The 26,729-nt window shown below is 58.7% G+C and overlaps 1 protein-coding gene across 13 annotated transcripts in view; it reads left to right on the forward strand.

Annotated features, from left to right (window-relative positions):
- EP400 (E1A binding protein p400) overlaps positions 1 to 26,729 on the forward strand; it is a 96,573-nt gene that overhangs the window by 25,604 nt on the left and 44,240 nt on the right. For 9 of the 13 annotated variants that reach the window (XM_081802441.1, XM_081802447.1, XM_081802453.1 and 6 more), the window contains 21 exons: positions 9 to 99; positions 1,434 to 1,541; positions 2,007 to 2,392; positions 4,390 to 4,680; positions 5,416 to 5,601; positions 7,088 to 7,228; positions 7,651 to 7,729; positions 8,469 to 8,518; positions 8,900 to 8,957; positions 9,767 to 9,856; positions 12,093 to 12,200; positions 13,249 to 13,439; positions 13,697 to 13,874; positions 16,678 to 16,814; positions 17,747 to 17,916; positions 18,117 to 18,291; positions 18,373 to 18,509; positions 20,750 to 20,936; positions 22,776 to 22,942; positions 24,264 to 24,433; positions 25,168 to 25,386. In XM_081802441.1, the coding sequence (XP_081658567.1) occupies positions 9 to 99; positions 1,434 to 1,541; positions 2,007 to 2,392; positions 4,390 to 4,680; positions 5,416 to 5,601; positions 7,088 to 7,228; positions 7,651 to 7,729; positions 8,469 to 8,518; positions 8,900 to 8,957; positions 9,767 to 9,856; positions 12,093 to 12,200; positions 13,249 to 13,439; positions 13,697 to 13,874; positions 16,678 to 16,814; positions 17,747 to 17,916; positions 18,117 to 18,291; positions 18,373 to 18,509; positions 20,750 to 20,936; positions 22,776 to 22,942; positions 24,264 to 24,433; positions 25,168 to 25,386 (3,319 nt within the window). The remainder of the gene's footprint in view (positions 1 to 8; positions 100 to 1,433; positions 1,542 to 2,006; positions 2,393 to 4,389; positions 4,681 to 5,415; positions 5,602 to 7,087; positions 7,229 to 7,650; positions 7,730 to 8,468; positions 8,519 to 8,899; positions 8,958 to 9,766; positions 9,857 to 12,092; positions 12,201 to 13,248; positions 13,440 to 13,696; positions 13,875 to 16,677; positions 16,815 to 17,746; positions 17,917 to 18,116; positions 18,292 to 18,372; positions 18,510 to 20,749; positions 20,937 to 22,775; positions 22,943 to 24,263; positions 24,434 to 25,167; positions 25,387 to 26,729) is intronic. The other 4 variants (XM_081802444.1, XM_081802449.1, XM_081802451.1 and 1 more) reach the window with 2 other exon arrangements.

Consider the following 26,729-nt stretch of genomic DNA (forward strand, 5'->3'; position numbering starts at 1 on the left):
TCTTTCAGCAGCCAGCTCTGGCAGGGGCCCTTGTGGCGGGGGCCGGCAGTGTGGGAGAGACGGACCCCTTTAAGAGGCAGCAGGCGGGGACCCCGGCAGGTACGTCCTGGAGCACCGGCCCGAGTGGCCTGAGGGGACGTACAGCGTAGCGGCCACATGAACGCTGACGTGCTTAGTTTTGGTGACTTTCTTTCCACTTTGAGAATTAATTGTTTTGTGCTGATTATCAGCTGAAGAGAACATGTGAGTGGCTGTATGTGTGTGTACTGAAGGTAGAAGTTTGCCCATTGAGTGCGGTTTTCTGTGCGCTGGCGGGCTCTTAGTCCTCATGGTAGGATTGAGGGTAAAACTGCCTTATTTTTCAAGTTGTCACTCGTATTTTTTAAACTGAATTTTTTCTTCAAATTATAAAACACACATTTTATGTGGAAGATGTGGGCAGTCGAGGAAGATGTGAGTCGAGTCTCCCTCTGCTTTGGTGTTCCCTTCCTGTTCCCCAGCCACAGAGGTAGCTGCTGCTGACGTCTGCGTGCCGGACCTCCTGCCCGCAGGCTTGCGTTGTGCCACACGGTCATTCTGAGGGAATGGGAGTGCGCTTCCTGTGCCCTGTTCTGTCGCCAGCAGTAACTTCCTAGGCCGCCTGCTCAGGACCACAGTCTTCCTGACGGCTGTGCATTCCCCGAGCACATGGGGGTCCTTCCCTCATCACACCCTCGGTAGTCCTTTTTGTTACCACCTTTTTCCGTGAACACGGGATTGAATTCCTACTCCTAGATTTTTTTTGACATGTTTGTCACCGTATCTAAGGGAGAAGCTCCTAGACATGGAAGTGCTCAGTCAGAGCACATGGGGGACGCACGTGGCCCCTCAGAAGGGCCAGCCCTTCTTCAGTCCCATCTACGGTTTCTGGTGCTCTTGTGTTTTGGCCAGTTTATGAGGCACGATCACTCTTCTGGTCTTTGTTGATCTGCTGGGTAAACACAGGTCTTCTGTTGTGCTGTGGAGCTCTTCAGTTTGGATGAGGTTGCTCGGTCCCTTGCCGTGTCATTAACTCTTTGTGACTCTGTCCGTCTGCTCAGCCGTTTCTGCTCTTTGCCCGTTCTGTGTGTCTGGTTGCTGGCACTTCTCACGTGAACTTGGAAGAGCTTTCCACGTGGCAGCCCCGCCAGGCTCTCGCCCACACGTGTGCTGCAGACACCGCGGTCTCCTGGGGTGTCACTCGCCCTTGCTTTTGTATGAGGCTGCTGCTTACAGTTGCGAAATTTTAATGGAAAGAAATTATCAACCTTAGCTTTTCTGGCTTCTGGATTTTGGTTCACATATGGAAGGGCTTCCCTGTTCAAAGACTATAAAAACACTGACACATGTTTTTTCTACTACTTCTGTGGTTTTGTTTTTACATCAAACTGCACCTTTTCTGAAAATTATTCTAGAGCAGTCTAAGCGGCCTCGGCTTGAAGTGGGTCACCAGGGGGCAGTTTTCCAGCACCCGGGGGCGAATGCAGGGGTTCCTCTTCAGCAGCTAATGCCGACAGCTCAAGGTAAGGCCCAGCGCGGCACTGACCCTTCTAGCTCAGAAGGAGCGCGTGCAGGGAGAGGCCTCGCGGCCCGGCATCTGGCCGGCACCAGCACGGTCGCAGCAGGCGGTGAAAGTGGCTTCTGGGGCTGGGGCCTGGCTCTGAGCTCTGGTGCGGGCAGGGAGAGGGCCTCTCCTTGTCCTTGGGCTCCCCTCCTCCGCTCGCTGCCGCGCTCGGGGCGCTGGTTGCCGTGCCTGCCCTGCTTGGTGCGAGCTTGCAGGGGCCGAGCGCCTTCCTTTCCTTCTCTGTGTGCTCATCCGTAACATCAGAGGTAACGTAAGAGAAGTTTCCGCCGACAGAATTTCCCGTTGGAGTGCGTGATGGCTCTGAGTAACGGGTCTGTGACGAGCACCGGGACGTGAGGTCGCTGCGCGGTAAGGTGCTCCGGGCTCCAAACTCAGCGCTGCCGGGGCTATTCCTGTCTTGTAGGAGGAATGCCTCCTGCCCCCCAGGCCGCTCAGCTCGCCGGACAGAAGCCAAGCCAGCAGCAGTACGACCCGTCCACGGGGCCCCCGGTGCAGAATGCCGCCAGCCTGCACACCCCGCCGCCGCAGCTCCCCGGCAGGCTGCCCCCGGCCGGCCTCCCCACCGCCCCCCTGCCGCCAGCACTGCACTTCCCTCAGCAGCCGCAGGTGGTGGAGCCTCATGCGCAGCTCCAGGTCCCGGCGAAGACGCAGCAGCCAAGTGCCCCTGTCCCCGTGCCCCCACCCAGCCAGCTGCCCGCTCCGCCGCCGCAGCCCATGCCGCAGGCCCTGCACGCGCCGATGCCTGGGAAGGCGCAGATGCAGGCCGCTCAGCTCTCGTCCCAGCCGCAGGTACTTGGTGGGCGCCTGTCCCGTTGGTTAGAGACAGAAGAAAAGCCAGGTGTAGGCTGCACGCCGCCCCGCCCTCCAGGTGGCTTGCTGTCCGCTTGGAACCGGCACGTCGCCCAGCGTTCTTTTGTCCAGCTCTGTAGCCGCCGTTACGTTGTGGAGACACCAGCGAACAGCACAGTTTACTTGCTGCTTGTGGTTTGGCGGCCGTGCAGAGGGCGTCGCGGCCGTTGTCCCAGCTGATGCGTCCAGGGATGCGGGGCGGGTGGCAGGCGCCCGCCCACCAGTGTGCGAGGGGGGCTGTGGGAGTGCGGGGCTGCTCCGGGCTGCATGGCTAAGCGAGCCAGTGGGGACGCTTGTCCACGCCCGGCCGGCTGCTGGGCCCCCCACGGACGCCTCTCCCTCCTGGGCGCTGTGCGACGCCCCTCCTCCCCTACTGAGTGCTGGGAAAGTGTACAGGGAGCTGCTCGCCGTTCCTAAGGAGCGGTGAGTCCCCGAAAGTGAGTGCGAACCACCGGGAGCCCCCAGGGACGGCAGGTGGCGCTCTCAGAGAATTGTCTTGGCCTGTGTGATTGAGTCAGCTGGGAAGCCTTCCCCTCTCCCTTGCCGTTTCCCTCATGAACAAGGGGCTTTCCTAGGGGGGCTTTCAGGTCAGGGGCTTTATGGCTATTTGAGATTGATGGCGAGCTTTGACCTTGTGTGGTGGTGGGGTAACCGCATACTTGCCCTGTGCGCACCACATACGGGGCCGCGGGCACTGTGGGGAGACTTCATTGGCATCGTTTTATTTTCTCTGCCCGGCAAGCCTAGGGTGTAGAATCTCTATTATCCCCATTTTACCGTAAAAAGACCCGAGTGGCTTAAGTGACTTGGCAGGATCGTGCAGCCCGTGGCTGGAGGAGCTAACTGCGCCCTGACGGATTCTGGATCCTTCTGTGCAGGCCTGCGTGGCCGCTTTGTGCATACCCTGGGGACCCACCACCGCTTTGGTTACATTTTTATGGAAACAGTCTGTTTCCAGTACTTTGTCTCATTGAGCCGCACAGCTGACTTCAGGCAGCACCGGCGTTTTGCTTGGGTTCCTTTACTTGCCCTTGTTGTTGAAAGGATCAGCTCCTTACAAAGCCCATGGAAACCTGTCCCTCCTAGATTGGGTAGGGCTGGCAGACGTTTCCTGGGAAGGGCCCCAAAGAGGGGACGTGAAAACACGTCAGGCCTGCGGGCCACGAGGTCTCCGCTGCCCTCACTGAGCTCTGCTGTGGATAGCGAGCAGCCCCAGAGGACCCGGCTCTGGCCGGGTGCCACTGGAGCTTTCTCCCAAGAGCGGGAGGCCGGCTGCGGTCGGAGGAGACTAGGTGAGGGGGAGGCAGAAATGGCACACTGCCTGGGTACAGAGAGTGTTTCTGTCGGTGTCCTCCCCGGGTTCCAGGTTACAGACGTGCCTCTTACGTTGTGGGTAGCACCTTGCCTTCTCTGCTGTCTGCCCCCTGCCCAGCATTCCTGTAGGAGCTCAGCTTTGTCCACAGTCAGGGTGGAAGGCGGTCCCCTGCTGTACACAGAGTTTTAACCTGACAGACTCCCTGCCGTGAGAGGGGCACGCGGAATCGGTGTTCACTTTTCAAGGGAAAGGTACAAGATGAACACTCGGTATTTTTCAGTTAAGAAGAGGCTTATGCAGTTACAAATTCTAAAAAATAATTTAAACAGGAGAAACAGCTACAAAAAGCAAAAAACAAGAAAAGGCTTCCATGGGATAAGACGGCGTATGAAAGCCGGGCTTGTGACGCACCCCTCGTGCCGCTTTGTGGAGTGAAGGGACGCGTTACACTCGCGGGCATGGTCGGGCGGTGTCCGTGCGCTGTGTGTGCGTAACTCCTTTGCTCCGCTGCGGGAGGGGCTCCCCTGTGCGCACCTCTGTGGGCCACGCGGTCTCTGGCGTGTGGCTGCATGAGGGGGGCTGAGGTCTCCTGTTCACTGCCGGCCTGTTTTCTGCCTGCCAGACGGTGGCGTCGACAAGAGCCCCCGTGGACCCTGCCCAGCCCTGTCAGCGTCCCCCGCCAGCGGCCTCTTCTACCTCGTCCGCAGCTCCTGCCGGCGGCTCAGGCCCGTCACCCGCACGGGTCTCCGCAGGGAATAGACCCTCCTCGGCAGCCAGCAAGTCACTGTCTCCGGTTACCTCCCGGTCCCCGGGGGCAGCCGTGTCAGCACCCCCAAAACCACAGAGCCCAGCTCAGAATGCCGCTCCGCCCCAAGACAGCTCTCAGGATAAGGTGGCAGAACAAATAGCGTTGGTAAGCGCACGTAGAATGCCAAGAAGGTTGTCAAATGTGCTGTAGTTCGTGAAGCTTACTCGATTTCAGTTTCTGCAAAGCATGCAGTAGTTTAAAACCGAGCACTCGGTAATGAGGACAGTCAGACATGGTTTCTGGCCACTTAGAAACCAGGGTTACAGCCGGGAAGCCTCTCCCGTCCTGGTGGAAGTGGGCTTGTGGGGGGCATGTGCTTTCTGTGCCGCCCTCACAGGCGGTGAGGCCCGGGCTGCAGGGCGGGGCCGGGAGGACCGCCGAGGCCGGTGTGGCCGTGGCCCGGCACCCCAGTTAGCGCTTGCCGTTTGTGGGGTGACTAAGCAGTTGTTTAAATTTCATGGGGGGAATTGAACGTAACAAGACCGCTGTTGGAACCCTAGTGCTCTCTGCTGTCCGGTGCTCACTCAGGGATAGTGTGTGGCCTGTCCCTGCCCTTCCCAGTGGTTTTGGAGCAGGGGCCAGGCCTGTGTAATTCCCCTTGCAAGTGCTCTGGTGTGGACAGTGGCCTGTGTGTTCTGTCTGTGTTTTGGAGACGGGGTGTGGCCATTGCCTCCCCTGCTTCTGGGGAGGGGGCATGCCTGCTGACCTCTCTAGGGCCACTTTCGAACTTTGCGTCCAGTCCTGTCTTTGCTATCGAGGCTTCCCGAATTTGGGGTCTGAACTAGTGGAATGCACTTACTAATCACGTGGGGATGCACCCCACCCCTGCGCTCCTTGCAGGAAAACCAGATCCATCAGCGAATAGCAGATTTGAGGAAAGAAGGCCTGTGGTCCCTCAGGCGGTTGCCCAAACTGCAGGAGGCCCCGCGCCCCAAATCGCACTGGGACTACCTGCTGGAGGAGATGCAGTGGATGGCCACAGACTTTGCCCAGGAGAGGAGGTGGAAGATGGCCGCGGCCAGGAAGGTGGGTGAGGCATGCGTGGTGGCACTCGTTCACACTGCCGGACGTGGGAGCGTCCAGGCCAACTCGGAGGGGTCTGGCTCCGAAACGCGAAGAGTGCTCTGGCACTGTTAGGAAGTCAGTGTGCGGTGCGGTTTGCTTGTGAGGGGCTGTCTGCAGAGCTCCGGGGTGCACACTGGGGGGCAGACACGTCCTGCATTTCGGGGCTGCGTCTTGCCAGTCTCTCCTGGTGGTTGGAAAGCCTGCAGCCCCCAGGCCCAGGCTGGTGCTGGGGATGTTGTCATGCGGGAGCCGAGGAGGCTCAGGGTTGGGAGGGAGCAGAGAGGCTGGTCGGCTGGTGGGCAGCTTGGGGGCCCGTCCTGGGCCTTCAGGCTGCCCACTGCCCTGGTCTTCTGTCCAGCTTCCCCCAGTTCTGGCTTAGGATTTGTTTCCTTCTCACTGGTCCCAAAGCAGACGCCCAGTGCTGGGGAGCCTCTAGCAGATGGCGCTGCCGCTGCTAGGAATGCGGAAAGGGACAGAGTTCCAGAAACCTTAGGTCTCAGAGTACGAAGCAGCTGTCCTCGCGTGCGTGTAGATGGCTCTGGGCCCTGCTTCTCTCACGTCACTGCACCACCGTCTGTTCCTCGGGGCGGAGCTGCTTTCTTTTCATTTCCCGTGCTCTCAGGCCTGGGGAGAGGTCCCGTGTGCCCTGCTGACCACCTCCCTCTCTGAACTCTGCTTTCCCTATGTAGGCGGGGGTCTCAAATCAGATGCATGGAATCCAGAAAAACCCGATTGCTCCTGAGGCATGCTTTTTTTGTAAAGGAGGATGGTCCTGAGCGTGTGGGCACCAGGTGGACGGGGCTCGGCAGCGGAGCTGCCCTCTCTGGGAGAGACTGCAGACCCCGAGCAGGAGGCTCTGTGCCCGGGCTGTGGTTGGGCCAGGATGAGGCCCTGAGGAGTCTGTGGGAGGGGGGCCGGCCACAGTGTCCAACAGGCCCCCCCAGCGAGCTTCTCCCCCGGCGTGGGGGGCCCACGCCAGGCATGCTCAGGCTCACAGCGTGTCTGTTTCCAAGTCCTTCTCAGCACCTGTCTGAGGACTGCTGGTAGGATGTAGGAGCATGGGTCCCGGAAAGCGGATTTAAAGGAAAGGCCTTGGAAACCACGACTCGTCCCACCCGACACTGCATGCCTAGCGGGTCAATGCGTCGCACTGCATTCGTGCAGTGCAGGGGATGCCTGTTGGAAGAGTTACCCTGCTTGATGGAAAGGTGTTAGTCATACGTCAGATGAGGAGAGACGATTGTAACACAGTATGGTACGCTCTTTGGAGAAAAACAAGCGTACTTAGTAAAATAACCCTTTGTAGAAAGTCAAGCCGGGTGTTGGTGCTGCTGTGGGCGTGTGTCCTGCGCCCGCCAGGCGGACGAAGGCGCAGCCCCTGCGCATCTGTGCACTTGCGTCCGCCTGCCGCGGCACGGTGCCAAGTCCGCGACCTTTGGTTCACTAGCTCATCAGGACCGCGGTGCGCCACCACGAGGAAAAGAAGCTTCGTGAGGAGAGGGGAAGGAAAGAGGAGCAGAACCGACTGAGACGAATCGCTGCCTCAACCGCCAGAGAAATAGAGTGTTTTTGGTCAAATATTGAACAGGTAAATCCTGGAATTTGCACAGGGTCCTGAAGACCTAGGCTGTGCCTTCTGCCCGTGCCTGACTGAGAGACGCGCTAGCCCGGGCAGGCTGCGCCCGCGGCGGCAGCTGGGAGAGGAGCGTGTGCCCGAGGTTCTTCTGTGCTCGTGTTGCACGCCGTGGCCGCGAGCTCCGTGCGGTTGGCGAGGGGCCGTCCAGTGTTTCCTTCGGCGTGAGCGCTAGGCACGGAGGGCGGCTGGTTTCCTGCCGCGCGTGTCCTGGTGCAGAGCACGCGCCCCCCCCCCAGCCCCCGTGGGACTCGGTGGCACGTGACTGCACAACACCTGACTGCCTGCCAAACCGAGAGTTTCATCTGAAGTGACTTGAAGCGACGTTGTCCGTGCGGTCCATCCTCAGTGACGTCTTTATTCCACTCTGTACTCAGGTTGTGGAGATAAAACTACAAGTAGAACTGGAAGAAAAAAGGAAAAAGGCCCTAACCTTACAGAAGGTTCCCAGGAGAGGTAGGATACGTTTTTAAAAGCCGTCACATTCCCGACGGCTCTTTGGCCTCCCTGCTCGCCCGCAGCTACCCGGGGGTGGCACCGGGGCGCTTGCTCGCCCCACCGGGCTCGTGCTCTGCCCGACGCCACGCTCCTCCGCGCAGCTGCTCAAGCTGTGTGCCTCAGCTCGCTGAGGTTTGCTGGCGCGAGTCGGCACCCCAGGCTCTCTGATCGGCTCTGGGGCCGTCTCGGGACTGGGGCTCCTGTCCCCTGTGGCCAGTGCCGGACACTGAGATGAACTCCCGCAGGTGTCTGCCCCCGTGGGGCACTTCGGTGGTCGGAGCACAGCCTCGGCAGCGCCTCCCCATCACCGGACACCGTGATGCGTGCCAGGCACCGGCGGGAGCGGCTGTCACGGGGCGGGGGGCATGGGGTGTCTCAGTCTGTCGGTGAGGAGGTGGGGGCGGAGCGGTGGGCTCTGCCCAGACTCATACACCCGTGAGATTGTAGAGCGCGTACAAGACGCACTTTGCCGGTTAGCTCCCCGGTCCCTCTCCAGATCAGAGACGTGTGGAGAGCTGCCGGAGAACTCTGTAGGCTCGGGGCTGGGGGCTGGCGGCTGGCGGTGTGTTGCCGCCCCGGTTCCCAGAGGGAAGGAGGCGGAGCTCACGCTTGCTGTCTTCCTCCCGTGAGGAGGTGCCCGTGGGGCGCGGCCTACACAGGAGCTCCGGTGAAACTGAATCATGTTCCTTGTCTCTAGGAAAAGAGTCGAGGCCTAAGGGGCTTGATGCGTTGCCAGAAGCTTTCCTGGTAAGTCGAGGACTACTGTACTAGGTAAGAGGGAAACCGTGGAGAAGACACGGTGCCTGATAAAGCAGGGTCCCTTTCTTTGTCTGGAGAAGCGTGAACGTCGTCCGTAGCGTTCTCCGTTACAGAGTCGGTTTACTTTGGGGAAGAAGCTTGGTTCTTAGTGTTAGGCTCCCATAGGGTGTTGATCTGGGGACAAGGGAAGACATGGTGACTGAATGGAGTCCCACCTGCCCGCTGCCCAGCGCCTCTCCTGTACCTGGCGGCAGTGGGGGCTGGCGTGTTTGGCCCCGGGCTCGCCACTGCCTTCCCGGGAGCGTGTGAAGTAGACGTTTCTGCTTTGGTTTCCCGTTCTGTGTTTGCGAGTTTTGTTCTCTGTTTCAGGAGTCGGGGTTGTCTGGAAGGAAGAGGAAAGCTAGCACGTCTCTGACTGATGACGAAGGTCTGTCTCCTGGTACTCTGTTGCCATCTGCAGGGCGGGCTCTCTGAGACTGCAGGCCCAGTGCTTGCTCCATGCTGTCACGGTGCCTGGTGGCCCAGTGACTTGTGTCATCGGGGGCCAGGCGCCTTGGGGGTTGGGAGGGGGTCTGCAGAAATGAGCCAGACTGTGGAGGGAGAGCACAGGGCCACTCGTGGACGTTTTGTTTGCGTGGAGGAGTCAGCAGGGAAGGGTGGAGGCAGGCAGGAGAAAAGGCGTGGTCTGGTGGCAGGGCCCCCGGGGGCAAGCGCTTGTGCTCAGAAGGGGGGGGTAGGCCGTAGCTGGGCTGGCTCTGCCGTAGGTTGCCGGTGGGTTCTTCTCACCCAGAGCCACGTCTCTGCTGGAGGTGAGGTACGGGGTGTGGGGCCAACCTAGTTGGAGGTGGTGGTTGCACGGGACGGGAGCCAAGCTGAGGGAATGGCATGCCGCGCAGGTGGCTGGGGCCCCTGATGTGGGCGATGACAAGAGTCCTCGTGACCCCGGACAGCCTGCTCCTGGGTTTTTCTGCTGTGGCGTCAGCAGGTGGATGAGAAGTTTGACATCACTCCGTGTTCTGCTGGAGTAGGTCCGTCGTGTAAGGAAGAGCCGGGCTGTGTTTCACACCCTGCTCACTTAGTACACCCGCACTTCCAAATTTAACCGGAGAAACAAAAAGGTCTCGTTGAGCTCTCTCGTAGCTGTGCAAGTCAGTCTGGAGCCTGGTAGTGTTTCATGAGCAGTTGAGAAGGCGCAGTGAGGTCTGTGTCCCTGACGTCTGGTGGTGACCGTTTCAGTGGAAGACGAGGAGGAGACCATAGAGGAGGAAGAAGCTAACGAGGGGGCCGTGGACCACCAGGCAGAGCTGTCCAACTTAGCCAAAGAAGGTAGGCTCTGAGCGTCTCACTGGAGATGCTCTTAGGAAACGAGCGTGCACACGAGAACGTGTGACATCTAAAAGCCCGATCAAATCCTCGAGCACTGGCGTCAGGCGCACACCGGCGGTGCGGGACAGAGTGCGTGAGCGCCGCGTGCTGGCCGGTGACCTGCCCTGGGGGCTCATCGTTCCGCTCTGGCTGCCTGCCACTTAGCACGGCCCGGCGCGCCGCTGGGCTCGCCCGGGGACACGGCGTCTAAACGGCATCGCGCCCTGGCCTTGCCGCTCCTTCCCTCGGCTCCGGTAGTCGCTGCGGCTTTGCCCGCCCTCACTGCTGAGCTGCGTTCCAGATGTGAGCGTGTTACAGACTCCGTCTTGGGCTGCTGCTGGGCTTTCGGTTGTCCCCTGTTGCACCCTCGGTGCAGCGGGAGCGTTCCTGTGGCCGGTGCCCGCGGATGCGTGCGTGTGCCAGAGCGGAGGGCTGGGTCGGCGCACACACGGTCCGCTGGGCCAGGCTGGCCAGGCTGCAGGGCTCGCTCCAAGCCCCCCACGTCGGGGCGCTGCTGCCCACCCGCTGAGGGGACACGGCGTCTCTGCGTGCCTGCGGGCGGCGCCGCTCTGAGAGCTGACGAGGTGTGCCTCTTTTCCATTACGGTCTGTCTTTTCCACGTCAGCTTGCAGGCGTGCGTTGTGTGTCCCACAGGGGGCTTCTCTGTGGTCACATGCATCACAGCGGCCCCCTCCCGGCGCGTGCCGTGTGTTTCCAGTCTCTTTGTGGGGCCTTCTGGGGAATGGGCGTTCTTAATTTTAGCGTAGTTGGATTTATCAGTCTTATTTTAAAAAATCTCTTTTTACCTCAAGATCATGAGGTGGTTTTCCTGTTTGCCCACAGATTTTTAATTTTACTCTCATATCGATGTCTCCGATCCATCAAGAATAGCTTTTGTCTGTTGTGTGGAATAAGAGTGCAATTTTTTTTCTTTTCTTTTTCTTTCTCCAAAACGGATCCCAGTCGTCCTGGCACCATTTGAAAGGCCGGTCTTTGCCCCAGCTGGTCCCGGCCAGCTCAGATGGCAGGCAAGTTTGTGGAGCGTAGGCTCTTTCCCGAACTCTGTGGTGCAGCCGGTCCGCCCGCGTGTCCCTGGGCTCCGTGGTCGTTCCCGAGAGCTGGCTAGGGGGTCCTTGCACCTGAGTCTTCTCAGGACGGCCTTGGCCGCCTCGGGTCTCTTCCCGGTGCGCCTCAGGATCCACTCATCCAGTTTCAGATAGACATCCGTGGGGACTGGTGGCCTGGAGTCAGGGTGATCGCTGACACGTGCATCTTGACGAAGCTGAGCTTTTCTGGTCCCTGATCGCAGCATACCTGCCCGTCTGTCCACGCAGGTTGCCTTCAAGAGCCTGCAGGGACATTTTATGATTGTGTGTTTTTTTGTGAGATTAATATCTAGGTGCCTTGTCTGTTTCAGAGTTGTAGTGAGTGGTGTGTTTGCTGAGTTTGGGAGTGCAGCTCCCGCGGAGCTCACCCCCCCGTGGGCATGGCCTCTTGGCCTCCGGAGAGCCGCTCTGCCTGTCTAACCGGGGCCCTCTTGCTGCGCTCCTTGCAGGGACGGATGGATTTAGACGTTCTGCTGCGGGCGCCCCGCATGTTTGTGCTCTGGAAGGGAGCACCTCCTCCTGCGGCGGCTGCTCCCTCCACGGCTCCGGCGCTCCTCGGGGCCTCCTTGGGGGCCCTGTCTGTGTCCTTGCTGCTGCGGCTTTCCAATGACAGTGTGGGCCTCCGGCGGGTCGGAGTCCGTGGGCGGAAACGGAGGAGCCCGGCTGGGAGTCTGCTCGGGCAAGCTCTTTCTGCAGAAGGGATCGCAACCTTTTTACATGCTTTTTACAGCATTTTTCTGCTTTAATTTTGTTTGACTTTTATTTGATGTTTCCTATTTTTCATATTACCAATTATTTCCCGTTGATGGTGTTTTTATTGTTATATTTATGAGGTTATAGTTTTTACTTTTCATTTATGAGATTATTTTAGAAATCTTAAAAATTCTCTTATGAGTAAAAATTGAGTTTTTTCATGCCATGTCCAAGATTCTCATATTTATAAAGAAAGTGCCTTAGACCCAGTATCAGTAACGGGCAATAGTTACTTTTGGAAAAAACTAACTGCAGGAGGGCTGCAGCTTTGTTTTCTTCCCAGCTGGTTGCCACTCCTGGTGTGAGCTAACCCCCTTTCTTCCCGCGATCCTTTCCAGCTGAATTGCCCCTAATCGATTTGATGAAGTTGTACGAAGGAGCTTTTCTGCCCAGTTTCCAGTGGCCGCAACCTAAGCCTGACAGTGAGGAGGCGAGTGAAGAAGAAGGTCTGTGTTGACATCTTTCAAGAACTCACCCATAAAGCAAAAGCCAAAATACGCAGAGGAAGGGTGTTCTTACAACAGGATTTAAGTCACCTTCATTTCCTTTTAGTCTGAAGGAAGAAAAACATGCGAGCGATTATGTGGGGGCACCTGGGTGGCTCTGTAGGTTGAGCGTCTGACTCTTGATCTCAGCTCAGGTCTTGATCTCAGGGTTGTGAGATGGAGCCCACGTTGGGCTCCATGCTCGGCGTGGACCCTACTTAAAAAAGCAAAAAGTAAATAAAATGAAATAAAAACATGCAAGTACGTTTAACGTGTAATTTTGTATTGCTAGGGTTTGGTTAAATTCTGTGCTTTTTATTTTCATTTATTAGTTTGGCATAATTATAAGAGTACTTGACTTGTAAACGATGTGGAAATATTTTTCTCCGCATTTATAAAAGTCGTTGTTCTACAGACTTACATCTTTATTATATGTATTCAGGGTAGGCTATGTTTGTTTAATGTGCTAGTTTTGAGGAGTTTATTTTACTTTGATTGGATGATCTAAACAAGTACACACCAAAAAAAGTCTATTTTTCCTTGTTTTCATTCCACTTGTTCTGATCATTAGACACAGATTCCTGTGAGCAGAGAAGCTAGGGGCTGGCAGGGCCAGAGGATGGGCTGGTGGCCTCCTTGCTTCCTGGTCCTTAGAGACGCTGGTGACTTTCCCCTTTCCTGGTGTTGGAGGGGTGGTCACTAAGCCCTTAGATGCCCATACGTCTACAGGCGATAGCAGCTCCTGGTTCGCTACAGATTCTCCATCTTCACCTGAGGGCTTTCCAGAATGCTCCTATGTGTGATAGTTTTGTGGGAGTTTATACCCATTGATCTGGGGAGTATTCTTAGGTATATAAAGTGGATTAAAAACAAAACAAAATGAAAATACACCATTTGAAATATTTGGACTCTGTCAACTTTTTCCCTTTTATTTCTTTTCATAAATGATAAGTAGGCTCATAAAACTGTTGCAGCCACTGCAAATCTCTTGTTTTTCTCTTATTCACAGATGTGGAAGACGCCCCGGGTGATCGAGAGAGCCGGAAGGATGTGGTTCTCATAGAATCGCTGTTCATCATGGACCAATTCAAAGCTGCAGAGAGAATGACTATTGGGAACCCTCATACAAAGGACATCGCGGAGGTGACCGCTGTGGCCGAAGCTGTCCTGCCCAAGGGCAGTGCCCGGGTCAGCCCCACGGTGAGGCACTGAGCTGCCACGTGGGGGGCGGTGTCTTTGTGAGGCTGAGAAAAGGCTTGGTGTACTTCCCCATAGCTCTGTCCCAGCTGCAGAAGTTGTCAGGAAAAGCGAATACTGGCCTTGCTTCTTCTTTCATCTCTAGATCTTTTCTGTGGTGCTCTAGTAGGCTCGCCATTTGACTGATTCGACTTCGCGTTGCAGAAAAATTTCGGGTGATTATTTTGAGAAGTGCGTATTTGGCCCGTGTGTTGCTGCAGGTGAAATTGAATGCCCCATCACTGTTGTACGGTGCGCTCAGAGATTACCAGAAGATTGGCCTGGACTGGCTGGCCAAGCTCTACCGGAAGAACCTCAATGGCATATTGGCAGATGAAGCTGGGCTTGGTAAAACAGTGCAGATCATTGCTTTTTTTGCCCACCTAGCTTGCAATGAAGGTAAGAGCTTGTCTTTTTGAGGAGTACGTACTTGCTAAGACTGCCTGCCGGCAGTGCATCTGGCATGAGGGTGGAAAGTGGCCTTTCTTTTTGCTCCTTTGCCCTGTGGAGGGCTCCTTTACCCAGGAGAACAGAGCTCAGGAATACTCATTGCATGAACAAGTGAAAAACTTGTTGGCAGTTAACACTGGATCGAGCTCACTGTTACTCAAAGTCCAGCACACTGTGAGGCCCACCAGGCTGTGACCGGGCTGTGTGACTCCAGTGTCCCCTGCCAGCCAACACCTGTGTGCCGAGCAGCTCTGGCCACGTGTCAGCCTTCCCCGTGCAGCAGTGACGTGCACCCCTTGCCTCCCGGCCGGGCTCCACCACCCACAACACTTCTGCCCCACTGCTGGGGTTCCTTAGTGGGTGCTGTCTGGGCCTTGCTCGGGCCCGGCAGCTGGACCGCAGCAGACACAGAGTGCCTGCCTCCCCTGCAACAGGCTGTCCACCCCGGACTCTCTGAGCTCACGTGACATTGGTCCAGGCCCCGTGGCCTCTGTATTGGCATGTTCAGGGATCTGCCCCCGCACGTGCCCTCCTCTGTCTGTGGGCCAGGTGCCTGCCTTGTTTCCTGCTCTGTGCCTTTGAGGGTTGTAGAAGGGCGTGTGCCTGTGTCTCTGACACAGGACAGGTCTTACGTACAGGCGACCCTGGAACAACGTGGTGGTCATGGGCACTGACCTCCCACGGAGATAACAGTCCACGTATAACGCGTGCCTTGCCCGTAGCTTAACTACTGATAGTTAACTGTTGACCAGAAGCTGTCCTGATAACACGAACAGGTGACTAATACGTATTTTGTATGTTCTATGCATTATGTAGTGTGTTCTTACAGTAAAGTCAGGGTAAAGAAAATGTCATTAGGAGTATCATAAGGAAGAGAACATACGGTACTGTACATATTGAAAAAAATCTGCGGGGGCTTGCGTTGCCCCGTGTGGTTCATACTCACGTTGTTCATGGGTCAGCTGTAGTGTTTCTCTTGCAAAGGGAGTGTTCCAGATGCAGCCTGAGCGGGCTCCTGGATAGCTGACCAGAAGAGCATACGCGTTCTCTTCCCCTTTGGGGAGTTTCACAAGCCAGGAGGGGACTCTTTAAATTAGGGAGGTGGCATCCTTCCACAGGCCTCATGGAAACCACCGACATTCAGCAGACCTATGAGATGGGGTGTGCAGAAGGTGATGAGCGCCCCCCCGCCCCCGACCCGGGGAAGCTTCTTCCTCCTTCTCCCCTGGCTCGCTGCGCCTTTCCCATCACTAGCTAGCAGCGCCTCCTTTTGCCCTCTGTGTGAAAAGCTTCATCAATCTCAGTCAGTTTTTATTTTCTTTTACTTTTTATTTTTTTTTTTAGAAGATTTTATTTATTTGAGGAAGAGAGAGCATGAGTGGGCAGGCAGAGGGAGAAGCAGACTGTCCGCGGAGCAGGGAGCCCGATGCGGGGCTCGATTCCAGGACCCTGGGATCATGACCTGAGCCGAAGGCAGACGCTTAACGACTGAGCCACCCAGGCGCCTCCTCAGTTTTTAAATACAAACGGATTGACATCACGGCTCCTCATTTTCTTGCATTAATTTGTTTCTGTTTTCTGACCCAGTGTCATGAAATTTTCAGAGTAGCACTTTAAAATCTGTTTTAATAGATACAGTTACTTCAAACTACCACCTGGCCTTACTGTCTTATTGTTTAGGTGGAAAAGTTGTCCATTATTGTATTTAGAATAGTAAGAAATTGGAAGCAGCCTACACCTGCAAAAACAGGGGCTCTGAGTTCATCAGTTGGACAAGTGAATGCGTGAGTCCCTCCAAGTCTAGGTACTGCCTGGTGCTCGTGCTGCCCCAGGCACCGGCCTGGGCACGAGGGTGAGGCTGTGAGCAGAGCAGAGCCCCTCCCTCAGGAGGCCCACGCTGGGCCCCGACAGTGTCAGGGGTAGGGGGCCTTGCAGAAAACCAAACGTGGAACAATGTTCTAAATGCTGGTTTTTAAAAAATCGTGGTTCTCCTTGGCGGGGGGAAGGGCATCTGGGGTTGATTTGCATCTCTCTTCTCATAGTGTGCGCCTGCTAAAGAGTTTTTGTCCTCTTGCATCTGTTTACATCCTCGTTCACGTCCCTCCTGGGTGGTTCTTCTGTAAGCCCAGGAGGCCGTGCTCTGCACACGAGGGTATTGGCCACGGCCGCGTGTCCTGCGTGTGGCCTTTCCAAGTCTGCCATCTCTGTCTCCCAACGTGGTGTCCGTCTCATTTACGGCACTGAAGTGGAGATTTGTCTTGTGTGTATTCTAACGATTTGAAACATTATTTTTTGGAATACTGAAGTTGAAACTGTCCACTTTGGGGTGGTTTGGGTGTGTTCTGACTGGAGACTGAGCCAACGTGCCTCACTTGGCGGCCGCCCTGGGGGAGGGCTCCAGGCTGGGTCCGAACGCCCGGTTGGCATGCTTCCTTCGCTTTCTGGGCACTGTTCTCATAGATGCGCGTTCTTCCCTGAGCTCGCTGTGGGATTCACTGTGCGTTTGAATAAATGCTCACTTTCTTCAGGCCCCCTCAGCAGCTCTTGTTGAGCACGACCTGTGTGTCAGGCCTCTGCCCCTCGGCCGCAGGTCTGGTGGTTGCGTGGTAGGGAGGAGGACGCCTCTGCGTCATGCCCTGGGCCTTCCCATGTGCACCTGCCGCGCGTCTCTGGTCAGCATAGCGCCGGTTGTCCGGACTTGTTAGGTGGTTTTGGTTAAAGAGGAAGGTTCTGTCTTTTCTCTCCTTTGTAGGTAACTGGGGCCCTCATCTTGTGGTTGTGAGAGGCTGTAACATCCTCAAATGGGAGCTCGAGCTGAAGCGTTGGTGCCCTGGGCTCAAAACCCTCTTATATGTTGGCAGCCACAGAGAACTGAAAGCCAAGAGACAGGTATTTTATCTTAAACGTGAAATAAAACTGGACAGGAGTGGTCTTCTCTGTATGGAAGACAGATTTCAGAATGTCGAGATGTGTTTATTTGTGTACTTGTCACAAACCCCTGGTTGGTGAGACACTGGACCGTCAGGGCGTTCCTAGGTTTGGAGCCCCTTGAAAGCACAGCCTGCCCTGCAAGGAGAGCCCCGTACACGGCGCTCCTCCCACGCCCGGCCATGGCCGCTTTCCTTCCAGAGCCATCCCTCCCACCCGTAGGCCCAGTGAGCACCACAGGCGTGAACGGGAACTTGTGGTGTGCCCTGAGTTCTGAGCTGGGGTCTCGTGAGGTGCCTCCCACGGGAACACCCCGTAGGGCTACAGGTGACGCGCAGGCCGGCCACAGGAGCAGAGCTGGCCGGGGTTTCTTCTTTCCGCCCTGTTCTGTCCAGCACCAGATTCTGAGTGAAAGTGTATCAGAGGCCACAGTTTTCCATTGAAGATAAACGTTTGCCTCATCGTTAGACTGTTGTGTTGAGTAGTAGTTACTGGAGAAGTGAGTACCTTGGGATGTAGTTTCTGTTTCCTTGTTTCTGAAAAGCTTACAGAGCAGTCTTTTGCAGCGCGGATGCTCCTGCTTGTCGTCCCCTTCTCAGTAGTTTCCTTGCTCGGGTTGCATCCCGTGAGAGCTGGTTCCCCTTCATGACGCTCTGGTGACCTGTTTTCCAGAAACCGTAGTTCATGCCCCAGAGCAGCTTCTCGGTTTGTGTTCACGAGCGCTGTAGACTCCCTGCAGGACAGGGTCCTGAGAACACGAGCTCTGCTGTCCGATGCGCGGCCGGGAGCAGGCCGTGGCGGGCGGCGCGGTCAGGGGCGGCGCAGGGTAAGCGGCGGCGGGCTGTGTGCCCGGAGGGGGCGCTGCCGCAGGTGAAGCCTGGTCTGTGCTGCAGGAGTGGACGGAGCCCAACAGCTTCAACGTGTGCATCGCGCCCTACAAGCAGTTCTTCCGGGGCTACGCGGCCTTCGCGCGCGTGCGGTGGCGCTGCCTGGTCATCGACGAGATGCAGCGTGTCCGCGGCATGACCGAGAGGCACTGGGAGGCCGTGTTCTCCCTGAGGAGGTCTGACCCGCCGCCCCGCTCGGGGTCCTGGGTGTGGCTGGCGGAGGGGTGCGTGTGGTCGCTCAGTGTGTGGGGGCCGCAGGTCCCTTCCCGGAGGCCCCGTGAGCCCGTCGTTCCTGTCCTTGAACGTCTGCACGGGAAGCGCGCCTGTGGCCGGCTTCCCGGGTGCCATGGGCGCGTTGCCTCTCGCTCTCCCACAGCCAGCAGCGCCTGCTCCTGATCGACGCGCCCCTGCACAACACCTTCCTGGAGCTCTGGACCATGGTGCACTTCCTCATCCCCGGCATCTCCAGGCCCTACCTGCACCTGCCCCTGAAGGCCCCGAACGACGAGAACCAGGACTACTACCACAAAGTGGTCATCCGGCTGCACCGGGTACGTGCGGGCGGCGGCCGCGGGCTGGGTGTGGCGACGTCATCTGGGAAAGGGGACGACGCACGCTGGTGTTCTTCTCAGGTGACACAGCCCTTTATCTTGAGGAGGACTAAGAGAGACGTGGAGAAGCAGCTGACGAAGAAGTACGAGCACGTGCTGAAATGCCGCCTGTCGAGTCGGCAGAAGGCCTTGTATGAGGACGTGATCCTGCAGCCCGGGTAAGCCGGCTTCGCGCCTGCGGGTCCTGCCCGGCTGGGGGCGCTGGGCCTCTGCCCTCGCGCGGCCCCCTGCGGGGATGGCGTCTGGAACCTGCGCTCGCCAGGGCTCCGTGAGCCTGCCCGCCTTCCCAGGGCTCTGCCCCTGCCCAGCTGACCCAGCACCGGCCTGGCTCCCGGCCCGCTCCCTGAATTCACGGGTGAGGCTCGTGGTGTTTCAGTCGGGGCTCACGCGGGCCGCACGTGCCGCCTGAGTGGCTGGGTCTCTCCTCCCGGGGTGGCTGCCCTGAGGCTGCACGTGCTGGTCTTGCTGGGCCCCCTGGGCGCCGTCCCCCCCGGGCATCGCATCCTCACGCTCATAACATCGTCAGGACCGTGTCTGCGTTGGTTTTGCCCTTCACGTTGGTTTTTTTGGGTTAGGTTTGGAGAATTTTAGGACAGAACCTAAGTGTGCATTCTTACTCCCTGGTTCGGTGTCTCGGTCCCTGAGAAATGGCATCAGTGGCGCCGCAGTGGCCGAGTGTTTCCACAGGCAGTAGGATCCGCGGAGCCGTCCGCGCCGGGCCGGGCCTGCGTGTGGTGCGAGCAGCCTGCAGCGCGGGCGGGGCAGGCTGTCGGGCGGCTCCCCGTCCGGGTGCTGGCTGGAGGTTAGGAAGGGCCGGGTCGCTGGAGGGCGCTGCTCTCCTGCGGGAGGAGCCCCGTGCTCATCCGTCGGGCTCCCCTTGCGTTCCTTCGCCAGGAGCAGACGGCGTTCTCAGGATCTCCGGGCCGTCGCTCTTCAGGGCTGGGCCATGGGCACGCTGGGCTTGCCTCGGGAGCGGGCAGGTGCTGACGTCAGTCCTGCCTGTGGATGTGGGGTGCTGGTGACCGCACACCTAGGCTGTCGTGTGGCTTCTGCTCCCGATGGAGCAGCAGGAAGTGACTGTCCCTCTTTGTGTCTCTGGGCCTCTTTTCCCCTGAACCTGTCAAGTCCAACGGGAAGTGTTGAGCTCACCTCTCCCTGAGCTCACGTTAGCTCCTGATGACGGGTGTCTCTCGCTGCATGTTGATGTGATGGTCTGGGGTCTTCGAGGGGGCTCTGAGCTTCACTTTGGTCACTGTGTGGTGGCCGCGTCTCATGTTCCTGCCGTCGGGAGGTGCACCCTCTTCTCGGCAGACCTCGTCTCCCCCTCCCTCCTGGGGGCTCCGCAGACCTGCTGTGTGAGCCTCTTCCCCTCCGGGGCTTCTCTCGGGGTCCTGGGGCTCACTTGTGCTTCAGCCTTTTGTTCGGAAGCGTGTCCTTGTGCAGACAGGTGTGACTTTAGATACCCTCCTCCCCCTCACCCCGCTCTCCAGAGCCGAGCTTGCGGCCTATGTGCACATCTCCCTCCCGCTTAGCCCCTGTGCCGTGGCTGAGAACTGCCTGTGTGGGCTTCTGCTGGCTTCTGGCTCAGCCTGCCTGCCGCCGTGCTCCCGAGGGGCCCACACTCTCCCATGGCTGCCGGGGCTGTCCCTGGAGCGTTGCAGACCTGCTCTCACCAGGGCGTCCCCAGAGCCCTTGCTCCTCTCTAGGCTGTCCTGTCCTCGAGCACAGTAGCCCGTCACCCTGCTGCTCCCTCGGAAGGCTGGCCGTTCTCTCTGCCACCGCCTGTCCCTCCATCCCACTGCCTCTGCCCCCGGGTCTCTGTGGATCAGCCTGCCTCCCATCCTGTGCTGCATGGCTCCTTTCCCTAACCTGCTGGGGACACTGTGCCCTCCTCCTCACCCGGAGACCCTGGAGGTCTCTGCTTAGACTGTGTTTCCTGCGTGGTCCTGGTCCGCACGCGGTTAGCCTATGTGTCTGCCTTCTTCATGGCTACAGGGCCGGGGCTGGCGTCCCACCTGAGGGCCCTTTCCTTCCCCTGGGTCAGGTGCTCTCGCCCTGGTGCCCTCCCCCGCTCCACGGCACTCAGCACCGTGGGGTGGAAATCCGTCACTGCTGTCCACGCCGAGTGTCGTCCTCCGCTGGGAGGGGAAGCTCGGAGGGAGAGCTGCGTGCCCATCTGACCCCCACTCCTGGCTCCCTGGCCCCCCAGCCTGTTTCGGGGGGACAGTGAGTCACTCGGAGAGTCAGAGCCACGTGGAGAGCAGTTGGGACCTGAGTGTTGTGAGGGAACTCGTTACTAAGCAGAACCGGGGAGAGCGAGGCAGTTGTGTGTTCTGGACTCAGCAGCACACACGGTACACACGCCGATGGCAATGCTGGTGTTTCTTCCCGAGAGCAGAACGCAGGAGGCGCTGAAGAGCGGGCACTTTGTGGACGTGCTGAGCATCCTGCTGCGGCTGCAGAGGATCTGTAACCACCCTGGGCTGGTGGAACCCCGGCTCCCGGAGTCGTCCTACACGGCGGGGCCGCTGCAATACCGCTCTGCCTCCCTCATCCTCAAGGCGCTCGACGGAGACTCCTGGAAGGTACGTGTCCGCCCGACGTCGGTTCCCCACGCGTTGCAGCTGCCGTGCTTCCGGGAGGTTGCTTTCCGCGCGCTCATCCTGCGTTTTGGAATCGCCTGGTGCTGGGCGGCCTTCGGCTGACACGGGGTCTGCATCTGCAGTTGGCCCGAGGGGGACAGGCCCTGGCTCGGAAATAGCAGGGGAGGGGTTCCTAGTATCGCGCGTGCTGTCGGAGCGTGGGGAACGGCGTGGCGTGCGGGGTGTTTGGAGGCGAGCTTGGTCCCCGCCACGGTGAGGCCTGTTGAGGACACGTGGGTGTCTCAGCGAGCGCCGTCATGGGCCGCTCTCGTGTCTTCGGTGAGGTTCTCTTCCTGAGTTGTGCGCATTTGCGGGGCCCTGCTGTGTGCTCTGGGCCTAGAGTCCTCGTGCCCCCCATCCTGCGCACTGGTTGGGGGGCTTCGGCTGAGTGCCCTCAGGACAGGGATAATCATGCACTTCCATGGCCGTGGCGTGTGTCGAATCCATGGGAAGAACCTTATGTGTGCCTGGCTTCCGAGAACTGAGTGTGTGTTATGTTGTGGTGTTTATTCTCATTTGTTCAGCAAGCCTTGAGGCGTGCTCGGTGTCTGGTAGTTTTCCAGCCACTGGGACAGCAGCGAGTAAGACAGCGGGAACTGCCTGCATTCATCACCGCTGATTCCGGAATATTCGTCATTGCCAAGAGAGAACCCACAGACATGAGCCATCCCTCCCGTTCCCCCCGCCCCGCCCCAGGCAGCCCTGTACCTGACCTGCCTCGTGAGTCCACCTGTTCTGGACTTTGCGTACGGATGGAATCCCTCACCACGTGGTCCTCGTGTCTGACTTACTTCACAGAGCGTAGTGCTTTCAGAGTTCATCCGGGTGGTGGCGTGTGTCCCAATCTCCCTCCTTTCTAAGGCTGGCTCGTGTTCCCCGGTGTGGAAGGATCGTGTTGATCTGGTCATCAGTTAACAAACTTGGGTTGCTTCCACATTTTGGCTGTTGTGAGTAGTGTTGCTGCGGACGTTGACGGACTAGCTCTGTGGGGATGTAGGTTCCATGTTTCTCACGCACTTGTCAGGTGTGGAATTGCAGGGTCGTGTGCCTACTCCGTGTTTAAGCTTTTGAAGATCGGTCGGGCGGTTTTCACACCCCCACACGTGTACAAGGACATGGGAGGGCTCTTCAGCACCTGCCGTCGTCCACTTTGATGCTCAACGTCGCGGCGGGAGTGCGACTGTGCTTTCTCGTTAGAGAAGCACGTGGGGGTGCTGGGCACGTGGGGCGTATGCCCCAGTTGGGGATTCAGGCAGTGTGTCCGGCCCCTCGCCCTCCTAAGGACAGCCTGGCGGTGCTGCGGAAGCAGCCCCGGGATGTGGGAGGTGTGGGAGGGGTCTGTGTGGGCAGGAGGTCCGGCTGCTCTTCCCGGCGCATGCTCAGGGTGTCCTGCCCGTTGGAATGCGCGTCCCCACGGCTCTGGACCGAGTGACATGACGCGTGCCCACCTCTGCTTCCCCGTTACGCGTGGGTCTCTGCCCCAAGGTGCCCCTTGTTGACGTGGCCTGGCTCTCACGCCGTCCGGACCCCCCTCCCTCTCTTCCGAGTCCAGTCTCTTTCCAAGCATTGCCTTCTCCATTCACACTGCCACGTGGGGGTGCTCCTAACGATGGGGACACTGAGACATGCTGCGGTCCAGCAGCCTGCCCAAGCCCCGGAATGGCGTCAGGACGCGTCCCGGGGGGCAAGGCTGTGCGGGCCTGGCCGTCCTATCAGGGATGTGCTTGGGTTCCCATTTTCCTCTGGTCTCCCAGAGCAAAACTTTGCTGTTTTTCTCCTTAGGAAACAGATCTCTCTATATTTGATCTTATCGGCTTAGAGAATAAAATGACTCGCCACGAAGCAGAATTGCTGTGTAAGAAGAAGGTGACACGGAAACTCATGGACGAACTGTTCACGGCGCCAGCCCCGTCGGGCAGGCCGGCGGCCCTGAGACTGAAGCCCAGCAGGTGCGTGGCCTGGAGCGTTGCCTCCTGCTCACCAGAGTCCCCAGCTGGGTCCTCGCTGGCCCTGAATCAGCCGTGGGGTCGGCGATGTTCCCCTCCCTGGAAGGACCCAGCCCCACAGCCCCTCACGGAGACCTGGGATGTGTGGCGGGAGCTCACACGAGGACCCGGCTGTGGCCGGGGGGAAGAAACGGCCGTCCTCTCACTGGGTTGCCTCCTTCTGGAGTCTCTGCTGGTGTCCCTGGTGTCTGTGGGGCAGCTCATTGCATGGGGCCTGTGTGGACAGTCTGCACCCTGGGTGGGACGGTGCAGCCCCTCGCCCTCCTAAGGACAGCCTGGCGGTGCTGCTGAAGCAGCCCCGGGATGCGGGAGGTGTGGGAGGGGTCTGTGTGGGCAGGAGGTCCAGCTGCTCTGCCCGGCGCATGCTCTGGTGACCGCTGTCTCGGGGCGAGGGTGCACTGTGGGTGGTGGGCAGAGGGCTCCACCCCGACAGCAGCATGGGGACTTCTGAAGGACGCCGGAGTTTATAGGTGCCACCTGGCTGGGAGGGGCAGAACGCATTAACTGATTAAGTGGAAATAAATGACTTAGTAAGATGGGTTAAATCCAGCAAGTTGGAAATACACAACATCTCACAGTCAGGTTGAAAATGAGAGAGAAAAAGCAAATAGGGGTTTAGAGAGAAGGGGCCAGCTGTGCAGATTGGTGCCCATTGCCATTGCCTGTTCTGCCTGGGCCCTCCCCACCGCCGTCAGCCTGGTGCTCGCGGGGGCCTGCGGCGCCCCGTTAGGTCCACACGTGGGCCGGTGGGGCTGCGGTTCTCTCGGGCTGGCCCGGCTCCAGGTCGTCGGCTTTCTCCTGGCTGTCTCTGGCTGGTGCCCTGCACGGGGGATTTGAAAATAGACAGTTCCCGCCATTACGGTTTTCCAGGTAAAAGGGTTCCAAAGAGCGTGTGTGGTAACACCCGAAACGGCGGCCACAGGCGTGGGTCCCTGTTTGCGGTGTTAGCCCGTCGCCTTCAAGGCGCCGGTTCCGCTTCCAGCCACCGTGACCTGTCTTGTCACTTCGTTGTTGGACGTGGCTTCCCGCCCACTCCCCTTGCACTCCACGGGAGCGCCGTGTCCCCCAGCCTCGGGGTAGACGTTGCCACTTTGTGTCCCGAGCGTGGTCACGTGGGGTGCACCTCCCCTGGACCCGTGCTGAGCTTCTCGGTGCCCGTTTGGAGCCCCAGCCCCTCTCTGAGCTGCACCGGGAGTCAGGACCCTCACCGCCTCTGGCAGCCCGAGCCCCCCGTGTCTCAGTGGTGCACACGCCTTCTTGCCAGGTTGTTTCAGCCCGTGCAGTACGGACAGAAGCCCGAGGGTCGCACCGTGGCTTTCCCCAGCACACACCCGGCCCGGACAGCAGCCTCTGCCACAGCCGCCGCCACTCCGCAGGGCCACGTGCGAGGACGGCCACCGATTGCCACGTTCTCTGCAAATCCAGATGCAAAAGGTAGGCCTCACGTGCCGGCGTGCCCTCGGGGTTACCGAGGGTGTTTGTGGACGGAGCCTGGCACTTCCCCGCCCCTCGGGACGGGCTGCCTGCTCCAGGCTCTGCTGAACACACCTCACGTGGCTCGCCCAGGAGTTTCAGGCCTTCTGGTTTCTTGAAACTGGAGTTTTTCCCCGAACAAGACGCTGCGGTCTTGGTCGAGTCGCTGTTGGCGTGCTGCTGAAGGCGGGCCTCGGCGAAGGCCCTGTTACGCAGGGACGCGCGTGTCCGACTGTGCACGGCAGCTCAGGAAGGCTGCTCTCGAGTTTGGGGCCCCACTTGCACGTAGCCCGACTGTCACTGAAGACGGGTAGGGTTGACGGGCAGAAGGTAACGGGACGGTGTTCCAGCCTCCGCCACTGGGTCCTCCGCGTCCGCCCCGCGTGCACGGCAGCGCTGTTCTGGGCACGCGGGTGGGGCGCGGCCCCGTCGGACCGGCTGGCTGCCCGCACTGCGTGCCCTGCAGAAGCGGACCTCGTGGCCTGCCGATGAACTCGGAGAACACCGCACAGCAGATAGAAAGTTCCGCTTCACCCCATAAACCACTCCCCTACCCCTTTTCCTAAGAGAGGGCTTCTCATCTGAGAGACTTTAATGAAATGTTTGTTTTGTTTCTTTGAAATTCGGGTTTAAAATAACTGCATTTCGTGAAGAACCTCTAACGGCTTTGCACAAACAAACCTTATCGATTGCAGTGGCGGCAGCCCCGTTTCAGACCTCCCAGGCCTCCACCGGCGCTCCCGCTCCGAGACAGCCGCCCGCCTCGACCTCCAGCGCAGCACCTAGCCCAGCCCATCCTGCGAAACCGCGGGCCCCGCCCCCGCCCCCGCCCCAGGCCCCCTCGCACCCGGCGGGGCAGAGCGCGCTGCCTCAGGGGCTGGTGCTCACCTCGCAGGCTCAGGCGCGCCTGCCCAGTAAGTGGCCTCGCCCCTCCCGGTTCTGCCACGTCTCTGCCACGGGAAGTTGTGTTCCGATCAGCGTGTGTGAAGAGCCTTGCTGTCCACTCCCTTTGTCTCCCTAAACCCACGCCTGGGCTCTGCCTTTCGCCACGCTGTCGTTTCGGCCCTAGGTGTGCAGAGGGACGCCCTCTGCAGGGTCAGCGTCCAGGGCCCTGTCCTCCTCTGTCCTTTCTCCTGATCCCTGGACATCAGCTCTGCTTTCCTCCCGCGCATGCTCTGCTGGTGTGCTGACCGCCTCACTTCTCCTTAGCATCAGCCAGAGGCTCGTTCCGTCGGCCCCGGGACTCAGCCCGGGGAGCAGGTGGTACTCAGGCGAGAGCACGTAACGCCCTCGCCAGCGAGGGAACCGGTGCCGGTTGTTAAAAAGCACGACTTGTTTTGACTCTTCCGCTTATGATCACATTTAAGCCTGGAGTGAATTCCTGCTCAGCTGAGACGTCTCCTAATAGCTTGGTGATGGAAACGTCACAATATTACTACGTTGCGTTAGGCCTTTTTACCGTGACCAGTGTCGTTAGCATATTTCCACATCTTTCATGTGCCCCTGCTGATTGTGCTGTAGGAAGTGCCCTTACGCAGACGGCCGTAGGCACCGCTGTTTCTCACACGTGCCCTCGAGCACTTCGTTGGTGGCCGTGACCAGCGTGTGGAGGTCTCTCTGGGAAGCTGGGGGGGCGGATGTCACGAGGAGACCCCGAGTTCGGGCTAGTCTCTTGTGACGAGGCCTTGCTGCTTCCACTGCCAGGGAGTGAAGAGTTACAGTCCTGCTGGCTGCCTGGGGGAGGGAACCCCTGCATGGGTGACATTTCTGTGTGCCAGGGACAGGTGTCGCGGGGGCCGTGCCATGGGAGCTGAGCTCGGGCAGAGCCCCCCGCTGCCCTTCGCTCTGTGTGGATGGAGCAGGGCCGGGGTGTCCTGTCCACACACACTTCTCTGCGCCTCCTCCTGTCGTCCCTCCCGTTCACAGCTTCTGGGGGCAGGACCTCTGGATTTTTTCCTGGTCTTCTGCTGACTGTTCTCTGTGTGGTGTCACTAATCATTCTGGCATGGGTTTCTTTGGGGGGAGCGTTTAGGTTCCATTATCAGCCACTGGGGGGCAGAACCCTGTACTCCTGGCGTTCACTCAGAGCCTGCAGGTAGTTAGTACCTTTCTGAGTCAAGTGCACAGGACTCCATCCGAGTTACGTTTTCACAAACGATGTGTTAAAGCAATGTCGAGTCTGGCATTTCTTCAGTCAACGTTCTGGATCGAATCCTGCAGTCTAGTCCGAGTTAGTGGGAACCTTTACGTCTTACAG

Source organism: Leptonychotes weddellii, chromosome 13 (assembly GCF_054177405.1).
Source record: "Leptonychotes weddellii isolate Sample4059 chromosome 13, ASM5417740v2, whole genome shotgun sequence".
In the NCBI taxonomy this organism is placed as follows: Eukaryota; Metazoa; Chordata; class Mammalia; order Carnivora; family Phocidae; genus Leptonychotes; species Leptonychotes weddellii.